The sequence below is a fragment of the Psittacula echo genome, assembly GCF_963264785.1.
Source record: "Psittacula echo genome assembly, chromosome: 3".
NCBI classification, from domain to species: domain Eukaryota; kingdom Metazoa; phylum Chordata; class Aves; order Psittaciformes; family Psittacidae; genus Psittacula; species Psittacula echo.
Genome location: NC_137736.1, coordinates 68,470,199 through 68,493,457, shown reverse-complemented (window position 1 = coordinate 68,493,457; position 23,259 = coordinate 68,470,199). Strand labels below are relative to the sequence as shown.

At 39.7% G+C, this 23,259-nt stretch overlaps 1 protein-coding gene across 1 annotated transcript in view; it reads right to left on the bottom strand.

The window, feature by feature from the left end:
• Positions 1–334: 334 nt before the first annotated feature.
• Positions 335–23,259, bottom strand: part of EFNB2 (ephrin B2) — a gene marked incomplete at both ends in the record, with an annotated part of 41,321 nt that continues 18,396 nt past the window's right edge. Inside the window, 4 exons of the mRNA XM_080612882.1 lie at positions 335–717; positions 2,312–2,425; positions 3,182–3,274; positions 19,733–20,016. Of these exons, the coding sequence (XP_080469008.1) occupies positions 335–717; positions 2,312–2,425; positions 3,182–3,274; positions 19,733–20,016 (874 nt within the window). The remainder of the gene's footprint in view (positions 718–2,311; positions 2,426–3,181; positions 3,275–19,732; positions 20,017–23,259) is intronic.

Sequence of the window (23,259 nt, the reverse complement as noted above, 5' to 3'; positions counted from 1 at the left end):
CTCCATCTTCCCTTGGCTTTTGTACATGCCTGAATGCCTGCAGCACATGGCTTTGAGGATGATGAATGTAACAACAGTACAGCAATCAGAATGGGCATCTTCTACATAAAAGTCTTCCAGCTTTTAGTGAATACTTTTTCACCGATAGGAATTCTACAGACTAGGTAAGCTGTCCAGCTCATGTCGGCTCCTGGAGAAAGAGCTGTCGCCTTCTCCCCCCTGTGCTTGAGTCAATGCTAGTGCACAAGGCGTCATCACAAACTCCAACAGAAAGCATTTGACCAGCGAGTTTCCTCTACGACTCAACTGTACCACAGAGTTGGTTGTGTGTTTCTCAGACCTTGTAGTAAATGTTTGCTGGACTCTGAGGAGGCATTTCTTGAACTATGTACACCGGATGTCCATAGTCGCCGCTGACCTTTTCATAGTGGGGGCAAAAGACACTGTCTGCAGTCCTGAGAGGAATGATAATGTCACTGGGCTCAGAACCATTGTTGTTGCCACTGCGTTTTGGGGTGGCTAACGTACTAAGTGAGAGAGTTGTTGTGTGTTGCGGGGAATGCTTCCTGTGTCTTCTCCGGTACTTCAACAAAAGAACCACCAAAGTGATGATGATGACGATGAAAATGATGCACCCTGATGCAATCCCTGCAAATAAGGCCACCTCTGAACCCAGTATACTGGAGTGCCCAGCCTTACTGCCATCTGTGCTAGATCCTGAAAAGAACAGAAATACAACAAACAAAAGTTATTGCCATGCTGCGACGCACTTACGCTGCTTAAAATGTATAGAGTAAGCAACACTGGGAAGAATTAACTGACAGCTAAACTTTGACAAACCAATTACCCTGTTAGATAGCTAAATGCAAACAGCCGAAGTCAGCAATCAATATTAAACAAGACTTTGTGTCTGTTGGTCTCACTTTTGTGCTGCTCCCAAACCACCCTGCTTCATACATCACCATCCATCAGCAGCGAGGACTGGCACTGACAAGGCAGCCTTTGATGCACACCGCATCTTTTAACAGATGCCGGCCAGCCCCAGGCAGCAGAGAGGGGTGGGATAGGACTGCAGGGGAAAATAACACAGAAATTGCAATTCTCAGGACAACTGGTTCTGTTCAGTGTCACACTGTTCTTCCACTATTTTATTCTTCAAGTATCGATTTAAGCTAAACCGTTCTTAGTGCCTCTTTACACGGACTCTTCTTGCTTGCACACAAAACAAAGGAGCTTGAGGCAGTGTGGGAGACAGGCAAAATGGCTATGGCATGTATCTGCTTGTATTAACTTACATTTTACTTACAAGAAAACACCACCACACACTTGGTAGTTAGGAAAAGCTCATATGCTGAAATACTGTTTCTGTTGAATATTTGGTGCTGTCACCCCATCATAGCATTTGTCACAAAAATTAAATGAAAGATCACTTGACCCTTTCTCACTTGAAAAGTTGGACTTCCCTCTCTTGATCCTAACTCACAGGTGGAAGAGTGCTGCAGCTACTACGTCCACGTAACTGTGAACTTTTCCTGGAACCTCTGTAGGAATTAGCTGAACCCTGGCCAGTGACCACTGTATCAAAGATTCATTAGCCCAGTAACTAATGACAGAATTGGCAAGAAAAACTTGCAGCCATTTGGGGAAACCCCAGAATCAACTGCCAGCAAGTTTTGCTTTCTAGCATTTCCAATTCACCAAACCAGAGACCATGGGTCTGAAGAGTTAGGTTTTTTCTTGTCATTTAATGTTGTCAATGCATCCTGAAGATATTTGTTTGGAACCATCGGGTTTATCTTGCTTAGATAATTATTTTAAAAAAGAAAATCTTCAAATTTAGTGAAAGTCCAGCCATTCAAGTATAGACTTTACATGGTCAGTTAAAAGATCAGGACATTAATTATAGATGCTTTGAAATAAACTTTATAAATGGCTGTCAAGAACCACTTGGTAATGTATTATACGGGAAGAGAAAGACAGAAAGACTCGTTCATCTGCCAGAATACAAAATGTAAGGCAGCATTTACCATTGTAAAGCTGCTCAGAGAATGTCCTGTCCAAAAACTTTCCCGTAAATGAGTGATATTCTCACAAGATGTAATTAACTTCTACTGCAGAGTAGAAAAGGGGAGAGAGCAGCTGTTGCCAGAACTTCCAGCTCCCAGACATTATCCACCAGAGCATTAGAACTGGCTTTTGCTTCATTTCAGTATGAAAAAATTCGTCTTTTTGGCACTTTAATGGTAAAACAAAACACATTTGGGGACAAAGGCTGGAGCCTCACCCCAGCTGCAATTGCCACCATACCCACCTGAGTGATCCTTCACAAAAGGGCTGGTTGTGGAACTCTTCCCATTGGTGCCAGCTTCCTGCTCAGGGCGCTTGGTGGGATCCGTGTGCCGGGGCAGCCCTGCCGAGCTGGGATCTGGGGGAGAGAAAGATGGCTCATGCAGCTTCAGTGCTTGATGGTACGGAGCCTTATAAGCTGGCTCTCAGTACCTTGTGAGACACAAATGGTTTTGAACAGAAGAATCTTTATGCAGAGGACTGGGAGATACAAGAACATAATTTTCCTTTTAAAGCAAAATGGGCAGATTAGTTATTTCAGAGGTTTAAATTGTGAGGCCATCTGCAGAAACTATAGGGACTACTGTAATTGGCAAGAAAAGCTTTGCAGATGACATTTCAGTTTAACTGAGGAAGCTGACTGACTACTAAACCAACCTCTACTTAGAAGAATAATGCTTTCTTCCAGCACAATAGGTTATCTATATGTGGAAAGAGACAATGAACAAAAACCTCTCTGTATCAGAATCCATAACAAGCAAACTATAGAAATATTAGCTTCCCTCCTTTCATGTATTTTAAATAATTTTAAGCATCGGAGTTGTGGCTTTTGTTTTTAAAATAAAAATAAAAACGACTGAAACACACTATTCCCAGGTGACCTTCCCTTCTAGGGATCTCTCCAGTGAAGAGATCTTATTACACTAACCCTCCTTCTGTAGAAATCTGTCAGTAGCCTACGAAGAGAAAATAGGCTTTGCTTTCAGACTAAAGGGAGGAATGACTGCACTAGACTCGGTTAGCTCCTTGTTCTACACCGCTAAAAGAAGCCTGAAAACTAAAAGGACACTGAGACTGATCAAAGTGATTTCATGAAACAGCAGATGGTCTTTACCTTGTCCAACTTTCATGAGGATCTTCATGGTTTTTGTCTGGCACACCCCTCCCTCCTGGTTATCCAGGCCCTCCAAAGACCCATTTGATGTTGCTGATCAAAAATAAAAGAAAAATAAAAAAAATAAAAATAAATAAAAATCAGGAAATCAACAGGCAAAGTGATGTGAACATGGATGTCTGAAAGCAGAAATCTTTCAATCTACCAGGACCTGTTCTTGTTGCTCAGGCTGACCTACGGCAAGTTGTGAAATGTTGAAAGCCAAAGGAATGAATACACTGGTAAGCCATACAATATATACAAATGGAGGAATGTGTTACCAAGGTTTCAGATTTACCCAGCAACCTTTTTTTCTATGCACAACTGACTGACTGACTGGCTTGGCCGAGAACACAGCACCTTGCTATAAAGGTGATGGGAGCCAGCTGAAAAGGAAGCCCTGGCAGGCTCAGAGGAGCAAAGCACTGAAAACTCACCTCTTCCCCCCCCCAACACACCCCCACCCACCCCCCCCCCCCGCCAATATCTTTATAATCACCACATTACACCTGCTTCCTCTATTACAAATCTCCTGCTGGAAGAAGTGAACGCATACAAAAGACCGAGGTGAAAGCTGAGATTCTGCACTGATTGGAAAACCATTTAATATTTTAAAGTACAATCTCACTTTTCTCAGCATTGAGGAGCCTCCGTGGGGGTGGGTGGCAGGGGGAACACACTATTCTCCCGGAAACCTTTGAGCTCATACAAACAAACGGGTGCTTTCCTCTCTGTTTATATTGTTCACTCTTATCTAGGTGCTGGCTGGAACTATGCAACCCCGCTGCAAGCTGATACTGCAATGGGATTCCAGCACCAAGCACAACTCCCTCAGAGAATCCAAAACGTTGAGTCACAGTGTAGGGGTGCGCCGCTGCTGCTGCCCAAGCCAACTCTTGGTTGCAAAACCCCAACAGCTGCTGAGAAACTATTTGGCAGCTCCTCAGGTGCAGGCACTGTGGCCACCCTGCACCACGCCAGGCACCAACCACCGCCAGCATTGTGTGCTGGTGCCCCGGTCACAGTGGTAATGCAGACACATCCACCAGCAGTGGACTCTGACTTCTCTAGTTAGGGAACGAAACAGGGGATTTCCCACCCTGGTTGCCCTGAAGGTGGGAATTTCACCGTCGTTTCTTGGAGCTGTTTATTCAAGGCCCAATACACATGCAAACAGGTACAATATGCACACGCATCATTAACGGGCCACCAACTGGAGAAAACAAATAGAAAATTGGATACAGCAGAGCTCGCTACTTGTCATGGCTGTGGCAAAGTGTTTAAGCAGCACTTTCTTGCCTTCGCCCTTCTCCTTTCAGCTCAGGATCTAATTCAATCAGGGCTTCACACTGTTCCTATCTTTGTTTTTAATTCTCTCTCCTTTTTTTTCTGCTTTCCTCGGGGATTTTCTTTCAAATGCAGCCTATGTATATTTCCTTTTTCTTTCACAATGTCTTCCTAGCCCCATGGCAGTATTTTTCTTGCTCTAATCTTCTCTCTAGCCATAAAGATATAAACCCCATACCGCTGAACCCTGCTTCCTAGCCTTTGATCTACTTCTTGTTTTTGTTCCACTTCTGCCTCCTTTGTGACAAACTCGAATTACGGCCACCATACAAACTTCCCAAATTGTGCTTTCTTTTCCTAAAATTCCCTTCTCCTCATACGTGGTCCCTCCCAGTTCCTCCCCTTGTTCTCTCCCCCCTCTAAAAACATGAAAATGGCCACATATGCAATTGTCTTTTTTTTTTTTTTCTGTAACTTGCAAAAAGGCTTTTTAAAACACAGAAGAACGCATTGAGTTATTTAAGATAAAAGGTCATCTGAAATGTGCCACTGCATTGCCATGCTCAGAAAATAATGGAGACATATAGTTTTGTTTTCTTTTGTTTTTTTCCAGAGGGGAAAAAAATCAATACTAAGAACCTGTTCTGGACATAAATCAAATGTGTCTTTGCTGAAAGTGTTTTTTATGACCTATTTGCCAAGGTACCAGCACAAGGACATGGGAAAAAAAGCAGTAAATAGAAATACCAAAGCTGAGCATCAACTGAAAGTACAGCTAATAAACACTGACTTTGCCTTACGTTTTCTGCTACCCTTCGTTTGTTTTTTAATCGAGGTGCTGGGGGCTCACATCTCCTTAAACACTTCTACTTGATTTTAATTGAATAGAGTACTGCTTCTTCTGAACATCAATGCCATTTTATTCTTTAAAGGCCTATCCATTTAACCCACAGAGCAGGAGACCTCAATAAGATGCAAAGGATGCAGCCTGACCTCAGTACAGAGTAACAAAGTAAGATGGCAAAAAGAATACAAAATTACTTCAAATACAGTCTCCAAACGGGAAGGCCCAGATGTACAATGAGTCTGGTTGTGTGCCTACGCGAGCTCAATCTGCCTCACTTGCTTGCTAAAAGAATGCTTTAGCTTTGATGTCAGATGAATGAATTTGCAGAAGTATTCACTTTTTCCACTGTTCTTCAAGGGGTTTTCAAAAAGCCTATGTTATAGCTCAGAGTACAGACTGCCACGTCCCGAGGAATGGGGGATTTTCAAAGAGGAGCATTTCAGTGACAAAGCAAAGTTTCCATCTCAGCTGCTCCCTGTAATTAAACCGACAATTACCCAAGGCCACTGGAAGAAATTATGTTTCAGAATTTATTAAGACTATCAAAATACAACCTCACATATCCCTAGTGTACCAGGAACAAAGTGGGCAGTTTTAAACACATCGTTTCAAGATTTGAAAAGCTGCACTGAGAAAAAGCAGCAATTTGGGACATCAGAGAAAATACAGCTTCATACTGCTAATGCCCCCTGACAGTTCAGTGGACAGAAGTCAAACAAGGGAGTGAGCACAAAATATTCCTCAAACACTTGCCACTGCCTTTCTATATTGATCTCCAAATGAAAATTATACCCACTATCATGTAGGCTCCTCCACCGCACTCTCACTTCTGCATCAAAGTGACCCTGTACCTGGAGCTCGGCTCACAATGAAAGGATATTTCAGAAAAACCCACCAGGGTCTGTTATAGGAGTTTTGGGTATAAACACAGAAACGTAACACAATCTTCTTGTGTCTAAAATGGAACAGCTACTCCCCGGTGTGTTTGTATGATCAATACCTAGACCTTCCCTCCAGTTTATTTTTATATACATATATAAAAAAGAACAGTTTGCACTTTTTTTTTTTTTTTAATTAGGTCTAAAAAATGATATATTGTATAGAGGTAATTACTCATACACAGCCCAGTGCTAAGAAAATGAGATATTACTTGAATATTGACTTTAATAAACATCATTAAAGATTGACACAGTTTTCCATGAGTATTAAATGTTCTCAGGATCCCACACCGCTTTGTATTAACACAGCAACACATAGGACACTAAATTCAAGTACAATGTTGCTAAACAGGTAGCAAAATATTTTTGAATCTTTTAACGGATAGGTACCTCTGATTTTCTGAGACCTGTCCTGTTCCACTGGTGTCAATTACAAAACTAATAATTACAGTCAAAAGCACACTAAATTATTCAGTTGACAGTTTATCCACACCTACAAATAAACACATATAACTGCCCTAAAATCTCTAATAATTTTAAGACTTTCTGACAAAATCATAATTAATTTATAGGCAAAGCTCACAGCAGTCAATCAAAAATGATGTTTGAGCTCTGTATACACAGACACTGTGTGCCCGCATTCCTTGAATACATCAGCAGCTGCCATTTTATGAGGAATTTAAGATGGGTTTTCAACTTTCAGAAAAAATTGACTAGTTATGAAATTATGGTTAAGAGTCTGCTGATACACACTCAAGAAGCTAGTATATATTTTCAGTTTCGTAAAACAGTGCCTTAACATATCCTCTCCTTTACACAAGGGGAAATGAAATTATTCTGACCAAAGGATTGCATTCCAGCTCTGTCTTTTCTTCTTCAAAATATATGTTATTCAAAAAGAAAACAAGACAAAAAACAAACAAAAAAAGACAAAAACAAACAAAAAAACCCCCACACCCCAAAACCCTGCAAGTCATGTAAATCAATGTATAATGTTTTACATTTATTTGCTTTCAAAACTTCACAAGTGGTATTTACTGTTCGAAATGCATTAGTCATAAATGCAGAGGCAGAGAATCAGTGAGCGAAACAGAGTCAGCTGACAAGAACAGTTCCTGGCTATGACTCTTATACAGTCCCCATGGAGAGGAAGTAATATTACATTTTAATATGTCTTCATTTGATTGTTATTACTCTGCCTCCCAGGAGGCAAAGCCACTGCGTGGATCTTGGCTGTTTCCAACCTATCAGGTTGGTAACATTGCTCTAATCAGATGGAGAATTAAGCCGCTGGATTTGTGCCTGTATATAGCTTTTCATTCACAAAGAGATTAGAAATGAAGGCACAGTCACAAAAATTCAACTTCCTTCACTCCTAAAAACCCACATTACAAAATGAAAAAATGCCATCACAATTACTTTAAAGAAAAAAAACAGCAGACAAAAATCTCAGCCTCGTAATTCTGCCACAATTATTACCCATACTTTTATGTTTTAGAATTATGAGAAACATTACCAACTTGCAAATTAAATGTTACATCCTTTGAACCAACACTACATAGCTAAAGAAAGAAATTATGAACATCATACTTAATTTTCTTGTGACCTCTCCTGTTTCCACAGACTATAAGAATGAATGAGTGATGCCAACAGATGGGTGAGGGCAAAATTGGTTTAGCTTCCCCCCTTACTGTGCTGACAATACAAGCCATTTGGCCATGTATCAAAGGCACATCATTGACGAGGTTATCAAGAATTAATTGCTGCTGGTATGGGCCTGTTAATAGAAAAATGAGAATTACAAGTTTCTTTGGGGTAGATCATACTGTCTGACGGTAGTGATTTTCACCTTTTTTTTTTTCCTTAAATACTGCCCGAATTCAGCATCAGGAAACAGGTGTTTCAAAATCAGAGCTAAATAAAATCCGATAACCCTACCCGCCTCCAATTTTCCCCAGCTGTGTTTAGAAATGAAATAGAAGAGCCTGAACAGCAGCAAAAAATCCATGAAAGCTTTAGATCCAACAGCAGTAAGAAGTTATTCTTAAAGCAAAGCTGCACTTGATCTCACATGCACTCACAGGATTACTAAGCACACATAAAGTTTTTGATTTTTTTTTTATTTTACGAAGTAATAGAACACTATTTTGGTCAGGCATCATGCATTTGTCCTCTGACTGCTTTCATCTCCTTTTGGTCCTTTTAATGACTGTCTTAGTAAAGCACCAAATAAATACTTCTTCTTTCCCATAAATTATCTAAATTTATGGGACAGGTTTAAGAACACCAGAAATCACACACTGCAAAACCACAAATCACAGATCACAACACAGAGGTGTTTCTAGACCAACCAGGGATGAAGAACAAGGCAGCTGAGGTAATAGAAACACTGTTTTAATTAAATGATTTTTTTTCTTTCTTTCTTTCTTACTCCACTTACTAGCAACGCCAGACCTGCATGGAGATCAGAAACAACCAGAAAAAATTGTTCAGTACGCTCACCAAAGAACAGGTAGCTTGGCAAACACTTGGCAAAAGCTTGGGTGAGCTGCAGAGAGTTTAGAGAGAAGATACACACACCAATTTCTACTACTAGCTACTACCAGCAGTTTACCCTTACTTGTAGTGAGACTGACACTGAACCCTTCACTTAAACAAAAAAAAAAAGAAGAAATTGCCTTCCAGAATTTAACTATCAGCAGTGCCAAACCTGGACTGTAAGTGCTAAAACTGAAATGCATTATGAATAGTTGCATGGAGTACTGTCACTGTGTTGTCTGTGTTGCTATCTACAGACAATAAAATCACATCTTAACTTTTCCACTGATCTTACAAAGACAAAGAGTCTTTAATAAAAAAGATTAAAACCTGCTGAACTGGCTCAATTAATACAATTCAGGACACCAAGACAGCCATGAAAAATGTGTAAAAATGGTCTACCAATAATTTGCAGTTTTCTAACATGTCTGGTTTTCATTTGTCCTACTTGCAAAGTCAAGGTGGGAGCAGGATTTTGAGTTTCTCAACCTAAAAGCCATTCAGAAACTCTCATTCTCTCAGTCTTATTCCACACATTTCTTCAAATTAAGTTTTTCTCTTAAACTAAAGCTTATAGAGTATTTATAAATACTGATGAAGGCAGCCTTTTTTCCCCTCTATCCACACACAAGGCAAGAGTTCCATGTAAAGAAAAGGACAAGAATTATCCTTCTTTTCCACTTCTCATTCTTGTGTTTTTTTAAAATTAAGTCCTTTGTTGTATGTCTCAGGATTTGTATCTAAACGGGATCCACAAATCATATTCTGCACAACAAGTAAGCAATGCCCTTCCCAGTTAAGCTAAAACCAGAACAAAATGAAGTAAATAAAAAACAGGCCTCTTCTTGCCTGGAAGAAGACAAAGGCTTTACAGTGAAACCTTGTGATTAACATTTCTAACTACTGCTCTAAAATGTATCTTGTCCAAAGGCGAATTGTGTGACTTGTGGTACTTAGATGAGACTCTTGATACAAGAGTCTTTATATAATTCCCCACAAAAGTCTCCATTTGTGGAGGACAGAAGCAAGACAGGGCAATCAGTTCTGTGCTGCAATACACCTTACTATATACCAGTTGGTTAATTCCAGGCACACTTCTGGAAATCCACAGACTCCCTTCCAGGATCTCATACCACCCGAGAAGGACCATCCAAGTATTAAGCACAAAATACGGACAGAGTTCTTGTAAAGTTTCCTACATTCAGAATGATTTTATTAATTCCAGGGATACAGAGTGTCATACGAGAGTACAGGTGGTAAAGAAATAAACAAGTAAGTAACTCCTTCATGTCAACAAAGTCATAAAGCAAAAAAGAGACAGTGAGCAAGACACAGTTGGAAAGCATCAAAAAAGCTGTTGAGCTCTGACGAGTTTCTGATGCTTATAATTTTAAAAACAGCACCACTTTATCTCTGGGGTTAAGGAATACCACAGCTGAAGTGTACTAAACAGCAAACTATTGGCTGAATTATTATCTATTACAGAAGGTCACAGCATCCACCCACAACAAAATCCTACTTGCTTCAGTGCAAGTTGTCTTGAAGTAATTTAGAGATCATACAAAAATTAAAAAGCGTCTCCATACTGTATCCTTATGACTGACAATTTAAGTCTTTCATTACAGTTAAGCATTTCTAAAAGTATTTCAGCTCTGTATTTCACATACTCTGAGAAATGTCAGATAATGATCTACTGCACACATGGTTGCTTCTAGTTTACATAAACAAATTATATATTTGAGAGCGTTGAAGTAACTGTGGCAGATGCAAGCCCACTAATTATGATGCATTCAGTGTATATCAGAAAGTATGCATCTAAAGCAGATTACTAGCTAGTTAACTTCACCAACCACAAACAGGTATTTTGCGTAAGTTTATCCTTTCTCCCAGCACACTACTGGCAGAAGTCTATCATGGATGGGGAGAAGTATCTCCCCACCACCACAACAAGCTTTGCTTAACAGTTCAGCTGAACAGAACTAATAGAATTAGTTAGCATTCAAGTTACACTGATTATTGCTAACGACAAGCCAGCTTGCTGGAACAAAAGCAGAAGCTTTAACATTAAGTGAAGACCTATTTTCTGTATTGTACAAACCCTACCCTACTCTTGAAGAATGTTCATCTGCCTTGAAAATCTCTCTGCTTTCTGTCTGTAGCACTTGGATAAGGCAGGGTTATAGTGAAAGTTCATATTAAATAAATAACAACCCTCTTGCTCATTCGACTGTCACTAATTGCATGCAATGATATTAATGACCCAGTAATTGCTATACGAGCAGCACTGAAGTGGAAAACATCATTTTGAGGCAGAGTTCATCTCTAGGTGGTAGGACTTCACCAGTGACTGAATTAATGCCTAGTGACAGTTTAGAATATAACACTATAGATGAAAAAATGTGCCAGTCTCATGGTTAGAACAATTTAGATGGACATGATGTTATTTGCTTTGACCACAGAGAGTCCAGAAGTAACCCCAATAAAGTGCCACAGTCAGAGTTTGCCCTATAGATGAACCTAATTTTTTTCAGGGGAGATGCTCTGTACTACAACAATCTAGAGCAATTTTCCACATGTTTGCTTCAATAAAAGAATACCTTCATCTCCTGCTTTTACATCAAGCACAACAAAAGTGTGTTTTATTGCAAAACACAAAAAGCTATTTACATCATCTAACCATCCTTCAGCAACACAGAGTTTGGCACCTTAGTACTGAGATCAATTATGATACTATGGGATGACTGTGTGCTTGGCAAAGATGATCAGAAGTCAAGCACTGTTTTGACTGCAGTACGCTTATGTTTGTGTTTAGAGCTTTAGAATACCCATGGAGCAAAACTTAATGAGGGAACATTGCTGAAATAAAGCAATGTGAATTTCCAAGGTGCTACAGGACCTCTAGTTCAAATACTCGCTGTAAGAAATTAAGGGGTTTAGCTTCTTTAGAAATTATCATATAGGCACATCTCGGTTCATTTTAAGAAACTCCGATGGGATGAGAATGTTAATCCAGCAGTGGGTGAAATTTTGAAAAACTGTAATTAAGCAGGAGAACCCATACTTTTAATAATTATGTTCATACATATTTTAATATTTCACTAGTGTTTTAGTAGTATATTATTTTTTGTTTGTTGTGTTTGGTTGTTGTTTTTTTTTTTTTAATTTTCCTTCTGCTACACAAATTTTTTCAAGAATGTCTTTATTCTGCTACCAAATCTGCTGTGGCAGCCTCTGGATGGCAGGTGGAACTGAGTTTCAACACAGGCTGGGGCCAAACACCTGAAAAGTGGATTTGCAGAAAAGGCACTGGAGTCCTGGTGGACACCAAGTTGACCACAAGCCAGCAATGCGTACTGGCAGCAAAGGCAGACAACAGCCTCCTGGGCTGCATTTGGCAGGGCACTGCCAGCAGGCAAACGGAGGTAATCCTTCCCCTCTACACAGCACTGGTGAGGCGACAACTGGAGTGCAGGGTGCAGTCATGGGCTCCCAGCACGACACAGACATGGACTTAAGGAAGCAAGTCCAGTAAATGCTTATGGAGATGATGAAGGAACTGGAGCATATGTATAGGACTTCGGACTGTTCAATCTGGAGAAAAGAAGGCTAAGGGGGATTTTACCAATGTGTATAAATACCTGGTGGGGGGACTAAAGAAGGAAGAGCCAGACCCTTCTCAGTGGTGCCCACTGACAGGACAAGAGCCAATGGGCACAAGCTGGAATATAGGGAATGCTGTTTAAACCTGAGAAAACCTTTTTAAATGTGAAGGTGACAGACCACTGGACCAGGCTGTTCAGGCAGAATGGAGTCTCTATCCTTGGAGATCTTCAAAATTCAGCTGGACACAGTGGTCCTGGACAACCGGCTGCAGTTCAGCTTTCTTGAGCAAGGGCTTGAGCAGGGGACGAGATCATCTCCAGAGGTGCCGTCCAAAGTCAACCGTTCTACAATTCTGCGATCAACCGCACCGCTGTGGTCTAATGCATTTATGTGCTAACATGAGATACTTGAAAAACAAATCTTTCTTGGTTTCCCTGGCAGGATTTGGATTCAGACTTCTGTTTCTCTTACAGCAGCTCAGAGAGCACATAAGGACTAGTCTGCTGCTGCGGTTATTTCTGCTGTCTTCATCTACTGAACAGAAAACAGATAAATCATGCTAACAAAGATCCGAACATGCTTTTTAAAAACAGCCTTATCAGCTTAGTACGGACTCTTCTCCAAGAACTTCTAAGGCCTCCTTAAGCCTAATCCTGCTTTTACTCACAGAAATATTTGCATGATTCCCTTGGAACTGAAAAAGAACAACTGGAAGACTGCCCATTCGGGCTTAGTTTTATAGTCTGATTTATCAGAAATAAATCCTGGAATATTCTTCCTGCAAAGCTCCCAGGATTGACTAAAGTCAGGAAAGAAGGTCCAAGCTGACATTTAACCCTGTTTTTCAACCATTTCAACCTTGTGTTTTAGTTAACACAGTTCTCAGACCAAAGTACATTTCTCTCCAATCCAGCTATGTAAAGACTTTAATGAGACAAACATTTTCAAGTATTTAAAATCAATTTCATTAAATCCTCTATAATTACTTACACAGTTCCTGGCCTTTTATTTTAAGACTTAAAATACTGTAATATGCAACAGATACTATATGAGCAACTATATAAAATAAAGACTGATGATCCCACTTGATGAGATAAATACTCATCACCAAACTTAGGGACAAAGTGAAAGTTAAATACGTTTTAGTATGCTAGTGTGCTTTTCCAGTATTTCCAATATTTTTAAATTATGAGGAACTATAAAAAAAAAAGGAGAAAAATAAACAGTGACTAAAAATATCAAACAGCTTCCTATGAAGTTTTAAAACTGGTTTAATTCCTGAGTATTTCCTGAATAATTCTTTCTTCCAGTCTGAATGATTATTCTTCATTTTAATCTGATTCCATGTTTATATGGAATACTTGGGAATGTGGGGGAGAACAAATGCATTTTTTCACTAGATGCCATCAATTAAAAAAGTGAGCATTCCTCTTTCATTTCCTTCCCTTAGGAATAAAGAAATAATAACAGATTTCCTGCTGAACTATCTCTGTCTGCTTTAAAGGAGATAAACGGTTGGTATTGCCTAGGTAATGGCACCAAATATGAACGAAGTCCATCAATCTAAAATAGCCTTATTCTCTTACAAGACCTATGTGGTCTGGGACAAAACCCCAAAGGACCATGACTCCATTAATCCTGTAGGTCTTAGACTCTGTTAGAAATCTGAAGCTGCACAGACAGTGATTTTTTTTTTTCTCCAATAATATTTGTTTGAGCTGTATTTATACTTCATTCAACAACAGCTAAGTGGTATTGCTGATATATCCCTTAAAAGACTCTCAGCAAAGTCAAAGACTGACCTTTGGATATCATTTTACACTAAAAAGAAATCATTTATCTAATTTTCCAAGGAAGGAGGAGGAGAGGGGAAAGAAAAAATGTGATCTGTGTACAACTGGAATCGTGACGGCTATTATCACATAGGCTTTCATTACCACCACCAAAAAAATAACAGTTGATTGTGGGACCACAGAGTCTTTCACAAAAAGCATGAAAAATGTGTTTGCTGCAAAAGAAATTTAATTGAAATTCTGATAGCTTTAGTCTCCTGTTTTGGCTAGTTTGGAATTAACCTCCAAACAAAAGAAACCCTACTGTTTCTTTTTGGGTAGCTCTTACTGGGTGTTTGTGAGGTTGCAGAGGGCTGTGGACTGAAACCTGCCTCAGAGAGGTGTCAGAATGCCCATACAGCCAGATTAGCCAGCACTTAAACTGTCTGGTCAGAATACAGAAATAACATTTTAATGTAAACCTATTTGGCCATGCAGAGAGATTTTTTCCTCCCAGCTGAGCCATATTTCAGGGCACAATCTATATTGTCCTTTAATGTGTTCTTCCTCAGACAGTTATTGCCCTTTAATTGTAACAGAATGACAAAGTGAAAACATAAAAAGCCTTGTGATTTTTTCAAACCCAGCTAATGCAAAAGTTTCAGAATGACTGTTTCAATTTTAAAAGCCCCAGCACTCTTAAAGCAGTTATCCACAATGTATTGCTACTAGCCAGTATAAACCTTTAAATCAGTCAGGGAACAAATATATATATGTATGTTTTTTTAATTTAAGCCAGAGGCCAATTACATAAGTGGGTCACTTGAAAAAAGTTGACAAAAAACATTCAAGGAAAGCTGCGTATTCAATTTTGCCAATGTCAAAGCCAAAAGGCATCATTAGCTCAGCAAGCTTGGCTAATGAGGCCCAGGCAGAACAAGCATTTGAGAGGAACCTCTTCCAGGACCATGTGTAGACCCATCCCAAGGCTCAGGCCATTCTTTTAGAAATTTTTAACAGGTGCAGGCTTCATTGCAGGTGGGTTATCTTTTTAATGCTGATGATGCTAGCGCATAACCTTCATTTTACTTATGCAAAAGAAGGGATGAAATGAGTAGAGTATGTGCTTGTTTGGCCAAGATATGTCAGGAGTGTGACGGTGCTCCAAGGTAAGCAGCACTGCTCCTCTCCCTCTGGTGTAGCTTCCTTCAAGCTTCCCTTCCCCAGGGCGCTCCCTCAGTGCAAACCCAGGATATCACAGCGCACTCTCTGTGCCCTCTGACTAAAGGCCAAGTTTGCTGGGAAGGATTCAGGACTACTCCTGTTCACCCAAAGTAAACATCTTTGGCATATTATATATGCTTGTACTATGCTAACACACCTCCCTCCCTCCCTCCCTGCATCTGAGAGAGGCAGTGAAGCATTTACACCGTGAGCCAAGTACTTCCAGATCAATCCCCAAATACTGAGAAGATATTCATTGCTCATTCCAAGTAATCCACAACAGCACAAAATTACACATCATTCCCTAACCATGCAAAGACATAAAAAGACTTTTTAATGCAAACATCAAGAGTAGCAAATCTGCACACTCTTCTTGTGCTTAACTTTGCCCTTCACACAGATATTCTTATTGTTGGGCATGATGTATCTTCCTTCACACATCTGATTAAAGATTTCCTTAGAGACTTATGATATGTTAGCTAAATGGTCGCATATTTTAGGATAATCTAACTTTAATACTTCTGAGATCTCAAGTACATTTGACCTTCTCCAGTTCTGCTGAAAAGAAATCAGGTAACTGGAGGAAAATGAATCTATTAATTTCCCAGGAACAAAAAATTGATGATGGCAAAGAATAGAAAAGCCAGGACACTCTGTTACATCATTTATTCACTTCCACAATACCATTCAGTATCATCTTTCCAAGTACTGCTGTTCACAGAATTAACTCTTTTGATTCTGATACTCATATTAAGGAATATTTTGTCAAGAAATGGATTTTATTATTTTTGAATTAAAGTACCATTAAATCTGAAAACAGGTATCAGAAACTCATCTACACTTTTACATTTTTTAAAAAATGTGAATTGTGGAATGAGAAAAGTTGCGTCTTTATATACTTAGGCCTCGGGACGTACTGAGCAGAAAACATCTCCTTCTGCTATACCTATCATGAATATATCTGGATGATATAAAAACTAAGGCTTGAAGACTTCCTGCAGAATCACATTTCCCTAAAGGTACACAGGGTTCAGGAAGCTGCTTCATCCTGTGTTATAACTCCTCATCCCAAAATGACTAACCCTAATCTGAATAGAGGTTTTACTGTTTAATACAGCTCCACAAACCACATACTATTACCTTAGAAAAACAAACCGTGTTTTCAAATAATGGCAAGATGATAAAGGTACATGATGATGCATAAACCATTTAAGGTCTGACAACAGCCTGCCAGCATAAACAACATGAGATTAGGCTACAGACACAGACATAGTAAGCACTACAAAGACACTGGGCTAAGTGAATTCTTGTTTCAGGTTTGTTCGATGCCTCTTAGTCAGGGGAATACAAGATCCTAAAACACTTCAAAATCAAAAGCTGGCACATAAAATGCATCATTGCCTTCACTTCATAGCACCCTCAGACCCCCCAAAAAACAGCAAATCAAGACAAAACTCGAAATTACCAAAGGGAAGGGAAAGGGGAAGAGGAAAGAGAAAGGAAAAAGAGAAAGCGGAAGGGGGCAACAGAAACAGGAAAAAGGGAAGAGAAACGGGAAGGGGAAGGAGAAGGGACAGAATCAGAGTTGGTGGGAGACCCAGTACACCTGTTAAATTACAGGCCTGGGAACAGAGATGTATGCAAATGATTTATGGCCTGATTTGCATACCTGATTAAGATGCATTATATTACTAGTAAAAATCACAGTAAATGTCCTGACTACCAGAACTTGCATCTGACAGGGCTGTGTCAGGGTCATGAGCTTTTGAACACAAGCTGTTAAAATCCTACCAGCTCCAGTATCTCTGTAAAATGGTGTCCTAACTGAGCCCTGGCCTAGTTTTCCCTCTTAGTGTTTCTGAGACCAACATCACTGAGTTCATTGTTTTCTCCCTGAATGACAGAAAAGCATTTTAGCTTTAGGATGGCTGGGTTTTAAGGATTGGGGTTTTTTTTTGTCCAGCCTATTAAAATGCATGGGTAGCCTTGATGCATCTTGGTCAGTATGCTAGCAATATAGTGATAGATTAGCCATTTGATTATGCCAGAATGAGCAGGGAAAGTAATATCCTAAGGCACTCCAGTATTACTGCAAGGCCAGTGTGATTTCTGAGGCATTAAGCTGAAGCCTGAGAAAGTTCTTTCAACCAAACTATACTGTAATCTTCCAGGAAATGCAACGTCTATTATACCTTACTGCTATAATGAAATAATTATACAAAACTAATGAAAATGAGACATATTTAATAATTCTCTGGGTAAATTCATGACATAGATATGACAGAACTGACAGGGTATCAGAAAGCTCAATTTGTGCCTATAATTTTCAGGTAATAATTGTAACAGTGCCATTTGTTCCTCTACAGCTGGTCTGCTGTGAATGTTTTTAAAAGCAGCACTCAATACTGAACACATTTAATTATTACAGGCAACTATTTGAGCATGGTCATTTTTATACTACACATTTTCACTAGAATTACAGACTATTTTTCAACATCTAATCTTGCAGTTTTTACCCTGGTAAATCTCACTGGATTTCAGTGGGAATTTTGTCAAAGCTAAATGCTGTGTAAGTGGGATCGTGTTTCAATATACCCCTTGACTGAACAGAAAGTGCCTATACTAAGCGATCTATTTGTCAAACCTTAAAAACAAAAAAATGGTGTTTTTTTTCTCTCACCAACTGTTACTTGGTAATCTCTGTATTTAATATTTAATGCAGTGAATTCTTAAGTTTCTGTGACATACAACTTGTTTTATACACAGTGTGTCTGTGTACTATTATGCATAACTGCAAAGTGAGCATTAATTTATATTAAATGCATTTCCATTTCCATTTTAAAAGTACTTGCTCAGAGCACTTGTAAAATTACCATTATTTTTAACTAAGAAGTTAAGACATATTTAGAGTGGCAGCCATTACATAAAATAATTATCAGCCCTCCAATTTTCAAGGTTTATAGATAGAATTGTGTTTGGGGACAAACTTTTTAGCAGGGTCTGTTGTGACAGGACAAGGAGCACTGTTTTTAAGTTAAAAGAGGGTAGATTTAGACCAGATATAAGGAAGAAGCTATTTACAATGAGGGTGGTAAAACGCTACAAGTTGCCCAGAAAGATGGTAGATGCACCATCCCTGGCAGTGTTCAAGTGCAGGTTGGACCTTGCTCTGAGCAACCTGATCTAGATAAAGATGTCTCTGCTTATTGCAGGGGGGTTGGAACTAGATGACCTTTAAAGGTCCCTTCCAACTCAAACTATTGTGTGATTCCATGAAGTAAGATACACCAGGATCCTACTTCTTTGTAACTGCAGAAAAGGCAGTGCACAGAATTTGTCCATCTCCTACTAGCCGGTGATCCTTGGTCAAGACTTCGGAAGTCCCCACGGAGCTAAATGAGGCCCGCAGGCTCATTTAGCATTATAATGACAAAACCTAAGCTAATGTAAATCACTGTTGTACTGCTGAGGTCTCAGCTTATGCTAACTCCTGATTCACATCATTAACTTTACACATCGTAAGTAATTTGAATCACTAAACACAGCGGTTACCTCCAGACTTGTTTTCAGCTATAAATCCCTGATCAGATTACAATTCACACAAAGTTTATCTTGCTGGACACAGGCCTGTGTCACACACATTCTTCTTACAAGGCCAGACCCATGAAAATGGAGGAAATTCAAGATCATACTAGTCTAGGTTTTGTCCAAGAACCCTCCCAGCTATTATACGGACATGGCAGGTATAGACTGTAGCTAGTCATGCTCAACTAGAACCTACCAGTAACCCTTGTGGAGAAGTTACACGGTCGAAGTTTGGCACCAAAGTAACCAAAGGTGTTTCCTGTTAGAAACTCCGGATCACTTAAGAGTAATGGCCAGCCATCTCACATAAGATGCCTCAGCTCAGAATGTCCAGGCCACCCTAATCCTGCTCCTGGTGTAAGAGCTTTCAAGTGTAAGGCCAATCGCATGGCTCATCACCAGAGCTGTGAGTGGGAAACACATCACGGTTTAGCTGCACACAACTTGCAAGGTCAATACAGGACACAATACGTGCACAGGAGAAGCCCTTTACAGGCACAGAAGTACAATCTAATTTGGTTTACACGAACCAAGCTAAAAAGAGACAGAGGCCCCATGGAAGTCAGGAATAATGTCAAAAATATGCTGACAAGAAAATATTTTCAAAGAAAAAACCCCCAACAAATCCATTCACATTCTTTTTAGTATGCCTGTAATGTACAACACACAAAAGAACAATTATATTTAAAGGAATCAACAACTGAAATTTTGAACTTACATATGACGTAATAATCTTTGTTCTTCTGAAATTCCAGGCCCCAGAGATTAGGACTGAACTCTTGAAACTTGATGGTAAACTTAACATCTTGATCTGGTTTGGCACAGTTGAGTAGAGGTGTATTGTCCTTTTTAATAGCACAGCTATCTGCTTGGTCTTTATCAACCATGTAGACCTTATAATATTCATATTGGCCAACTGTTTTAGAGTCCACCTTTGGGCATATAATATCCAGTTTGTCTCCTATCTGTGGATATAGTACCAATCCTTGTCCAGGAAGGAACCTGAAACAGGAAAAAAAGGAGGGAAGGATATGGGAGGGAGGGAGGAGGTGGAAACATAGGGGGAAAAAAAAAAAAAGGGAGGGAGGGAGGGAGGAAGAGAAAAAGGGAAAATGTGAGACACTTGATAAAATTGCATCCAGAGTAGTAGCAATTGCAGTGGACAGAAAAGAACAAATACACAGTTTCCAAACCCAAAATGACTGAGCAAACCAGATCTTAATAATCTGGGCCTGGCTCAACTTAATATCAACAAGATGTTTATCTAGATCTTGGAAATTACAGATGGATTAAGTCTTCTAATCCTTATCTCAGTTTTGGGAACTCTATTAGGTTTTATGTCTCTGGCAGGCATTGCTGTTTCTTCCACATTTGGCCATTTACAGCAGCTAGTACAACATCTGCTGTTGTACTAGCTACAATCCTGTTTTTCAGCTTTGGTAACATTTCTACTATTCTTGCACATACTTTGCTAATTTTGGACATAGGAGGATGACGAGAATAATCTTTTCAACCCCCCTAAGCAGCCATGTGGGAAGGGAAACAACTCAGACATTAAAATTTAACAACATATTAAGATACTGATTGATATTGCCAGTGGAAAACAAAGGAACGTCAGTGACACACCAGGATCATGTTTACAGACCTTGGGTAGACAGAGATCTACCTGACTCAAGGACCCCACATGCTTCTGATAAAACACTTTTCCAAGACAGTGTGACTGCTACACTGCAATTTCTTCTCTCCAGCTCTACCATTACCATCATGATTTCTTGTGCTAAACATGGAACATGCATGTGCCTTACTGCAGATGAAGACTTCTTACACAAACTGGCAGTGAGCTTTAATGTTTGGGGTTAGACTCAATATTGTATCTATGCTACTTGCACTAATTAATAGGCAAACCTCACCACTTCTTCACAAAAGAAAAATATAAATAATTACTTATAATATTGATTTATCCACAAAACGAGTAGCCTTGGTCTCACAAGGACAAAAGCCACAGCAGGTTTGTTTGTTTCTTTCTCTGTAAGATATATTTGTTCCAATTAAGGGCAAGAAGTGCGTGTTTTAGAATTACAGCCAACGTCTTCGAATGCAGACCTAAAAGACTGACTTTCTTTCCTCTTTCTCCCGCCTGCCAGCTTTTTCAAAGATCTTCCTTAAAGGAGAATTGGCCTGAAAAAAACAACTGAAACAACTGCTGCCTAATGAACACCCTTCTCCAAGTGCTAGCGTTTAAACAGCACATGTAGTAAATCTAGCTTATTCACAGGCAGCCTTCCTGGACACTTTAATTTAAAAGTATTAAGGCCCAACCAGAACAAAGCTGGTGCTGGTGACCTCCAGCCTCTGGCTTAGCAAAAGGAGCCCACCAGCATGTAGTAGTGCTAGAGGAGAACTTACTAAGTTAGAGAAAATGACAATGCAACACCCCAAATTTCAAGTTCATCATTTAAAACTGCTTGCTCCCACACAATGCAAGTTTATGATCTGTGCTAACTGAGTGGGATTATTTTCACTCACAAACCCTGTGTGAGAATTATATTTGTTGTGAAGCAGCACATAGCAGGACAAAGACATGTAATTACAGATTTAGGGGAAAAGAACAATGAAATGTTATGGCAAGAAAAGTGGCTGTTGATGTATACATCACTGCACTCTTTTGTGCCATGCAACGTGATTTCCAGATTACGGAAGCTAGGCTTGGCCATGGCCGTTCAAACTGAGAAGCACTGGAGGCAAGGAGAAGCCGCTTCTCCTCCTCCGGTTTTCGGGCATGCCAAAAGAATGCGGTGACTACCACCTCCCAAAATCTGAAATGGTTAAACAAAAGGAAAGGTGGAAAGGCAGGAAGGCATCCTCCTCCAAGTCACCAGCCTGGTGAGGGATGACTGACGGAGACGCTAGCTCTGCAAGGACGCCAAGGAAACGGTGGGAGGAAGACCCCAGCCAGCAAATGTTCCCAAGGGAGCAGCACGGATCCTGATTCGGGCTCTCCTCGGGGATTGACTGACCAGGAAAAAGAAAAAGGACACAGTTTCTGAGCTAACCTCTATCACCTGTGACTGACTTTACCACCTTATCTTGATCACAGTCACATTCTACTTTGCTCATGGCACAGCAGTGTTGTATGAGAAAGATGAAAATTAATTGTATTCCCCCATCTGCATGACAGGACAAAGGCTTGTCGCTGTATGATCCCACTGCTGTAAATATTTCTCCTTGCCAGTAATTCTTCTTCACGTAATGGGAATATGTAATAGGAAACACATGACATTTCAGAGACCAAATCTTTTTTGTTAAATCAATTTAGATTCCCATGCATAATAAATATGAAATTCATAAGGTTAGAAACATGCACCTCTGTCATTATCAGTAATATGACCTAAAAGCTGTCCTGAAAAACAAAAAATACTGATTCTAATCTTAGGTTTTGTGTACATACGTATGTGTGTAATGAAGCACCAGCGGTATACATTCCCCACACAAACTCTGAGCACAAACAGTATACGTTCAGAGAGACGGCATGCCAGGCAACCCTCAGAAACAGCTACCAGAGAGGAATTACATTTGTGTGCCTTGGATAAGTAGCCAGGAATTGCCCCATAAAAGGTAGAGGACAGAACCACCCCCAACAGACAGCTAAAACTACTTTTTATAAGAGCTTTACACCAATACACTCGTTAGACTTTATGGCAGGGGAATATTCTTGCTATGGCTCCAAGTCTGTGCAGTTTTAGAACTAAATTTGGTAAATCTCCTTCCACTTGAGTTTCTGAACTTGCAGGATCTAACGCTGATGGGATTAGGAAAGAAAAAAGGCTGAAAATGAAAGGATTAATCTTAGAACTTGATTGTATTCAAATTTTTTCCACAGTCTGCACTTTTGATCGTGACCTCTGCAAGAAAGATATTTTTCCAATTTACTTGCCTTATTTCCTTGCAACAATAAAGCACAAACAGGGATGGAGAGAACATAAAAGTTTCACATCATGCATTCCAGTTCAACCACAAAATTTACAGTGGCTGATTAGTAGTAGGCATGATTATTATTCCTGCATCTGTGTAATACTTTTGCTACTGTATTTTCATGAAGACTTTAAATAAAGCATTTGCTGGGTACTAAGCATTTTCTGAAGTTATTTATTAAATGCCAGGGGGATTAAGACTACTGTTTCACTATCCTGTTTTTGAAAATCTTGTATCTGGAAAAAACAAACAAACAACAAACATCCAGCCTTG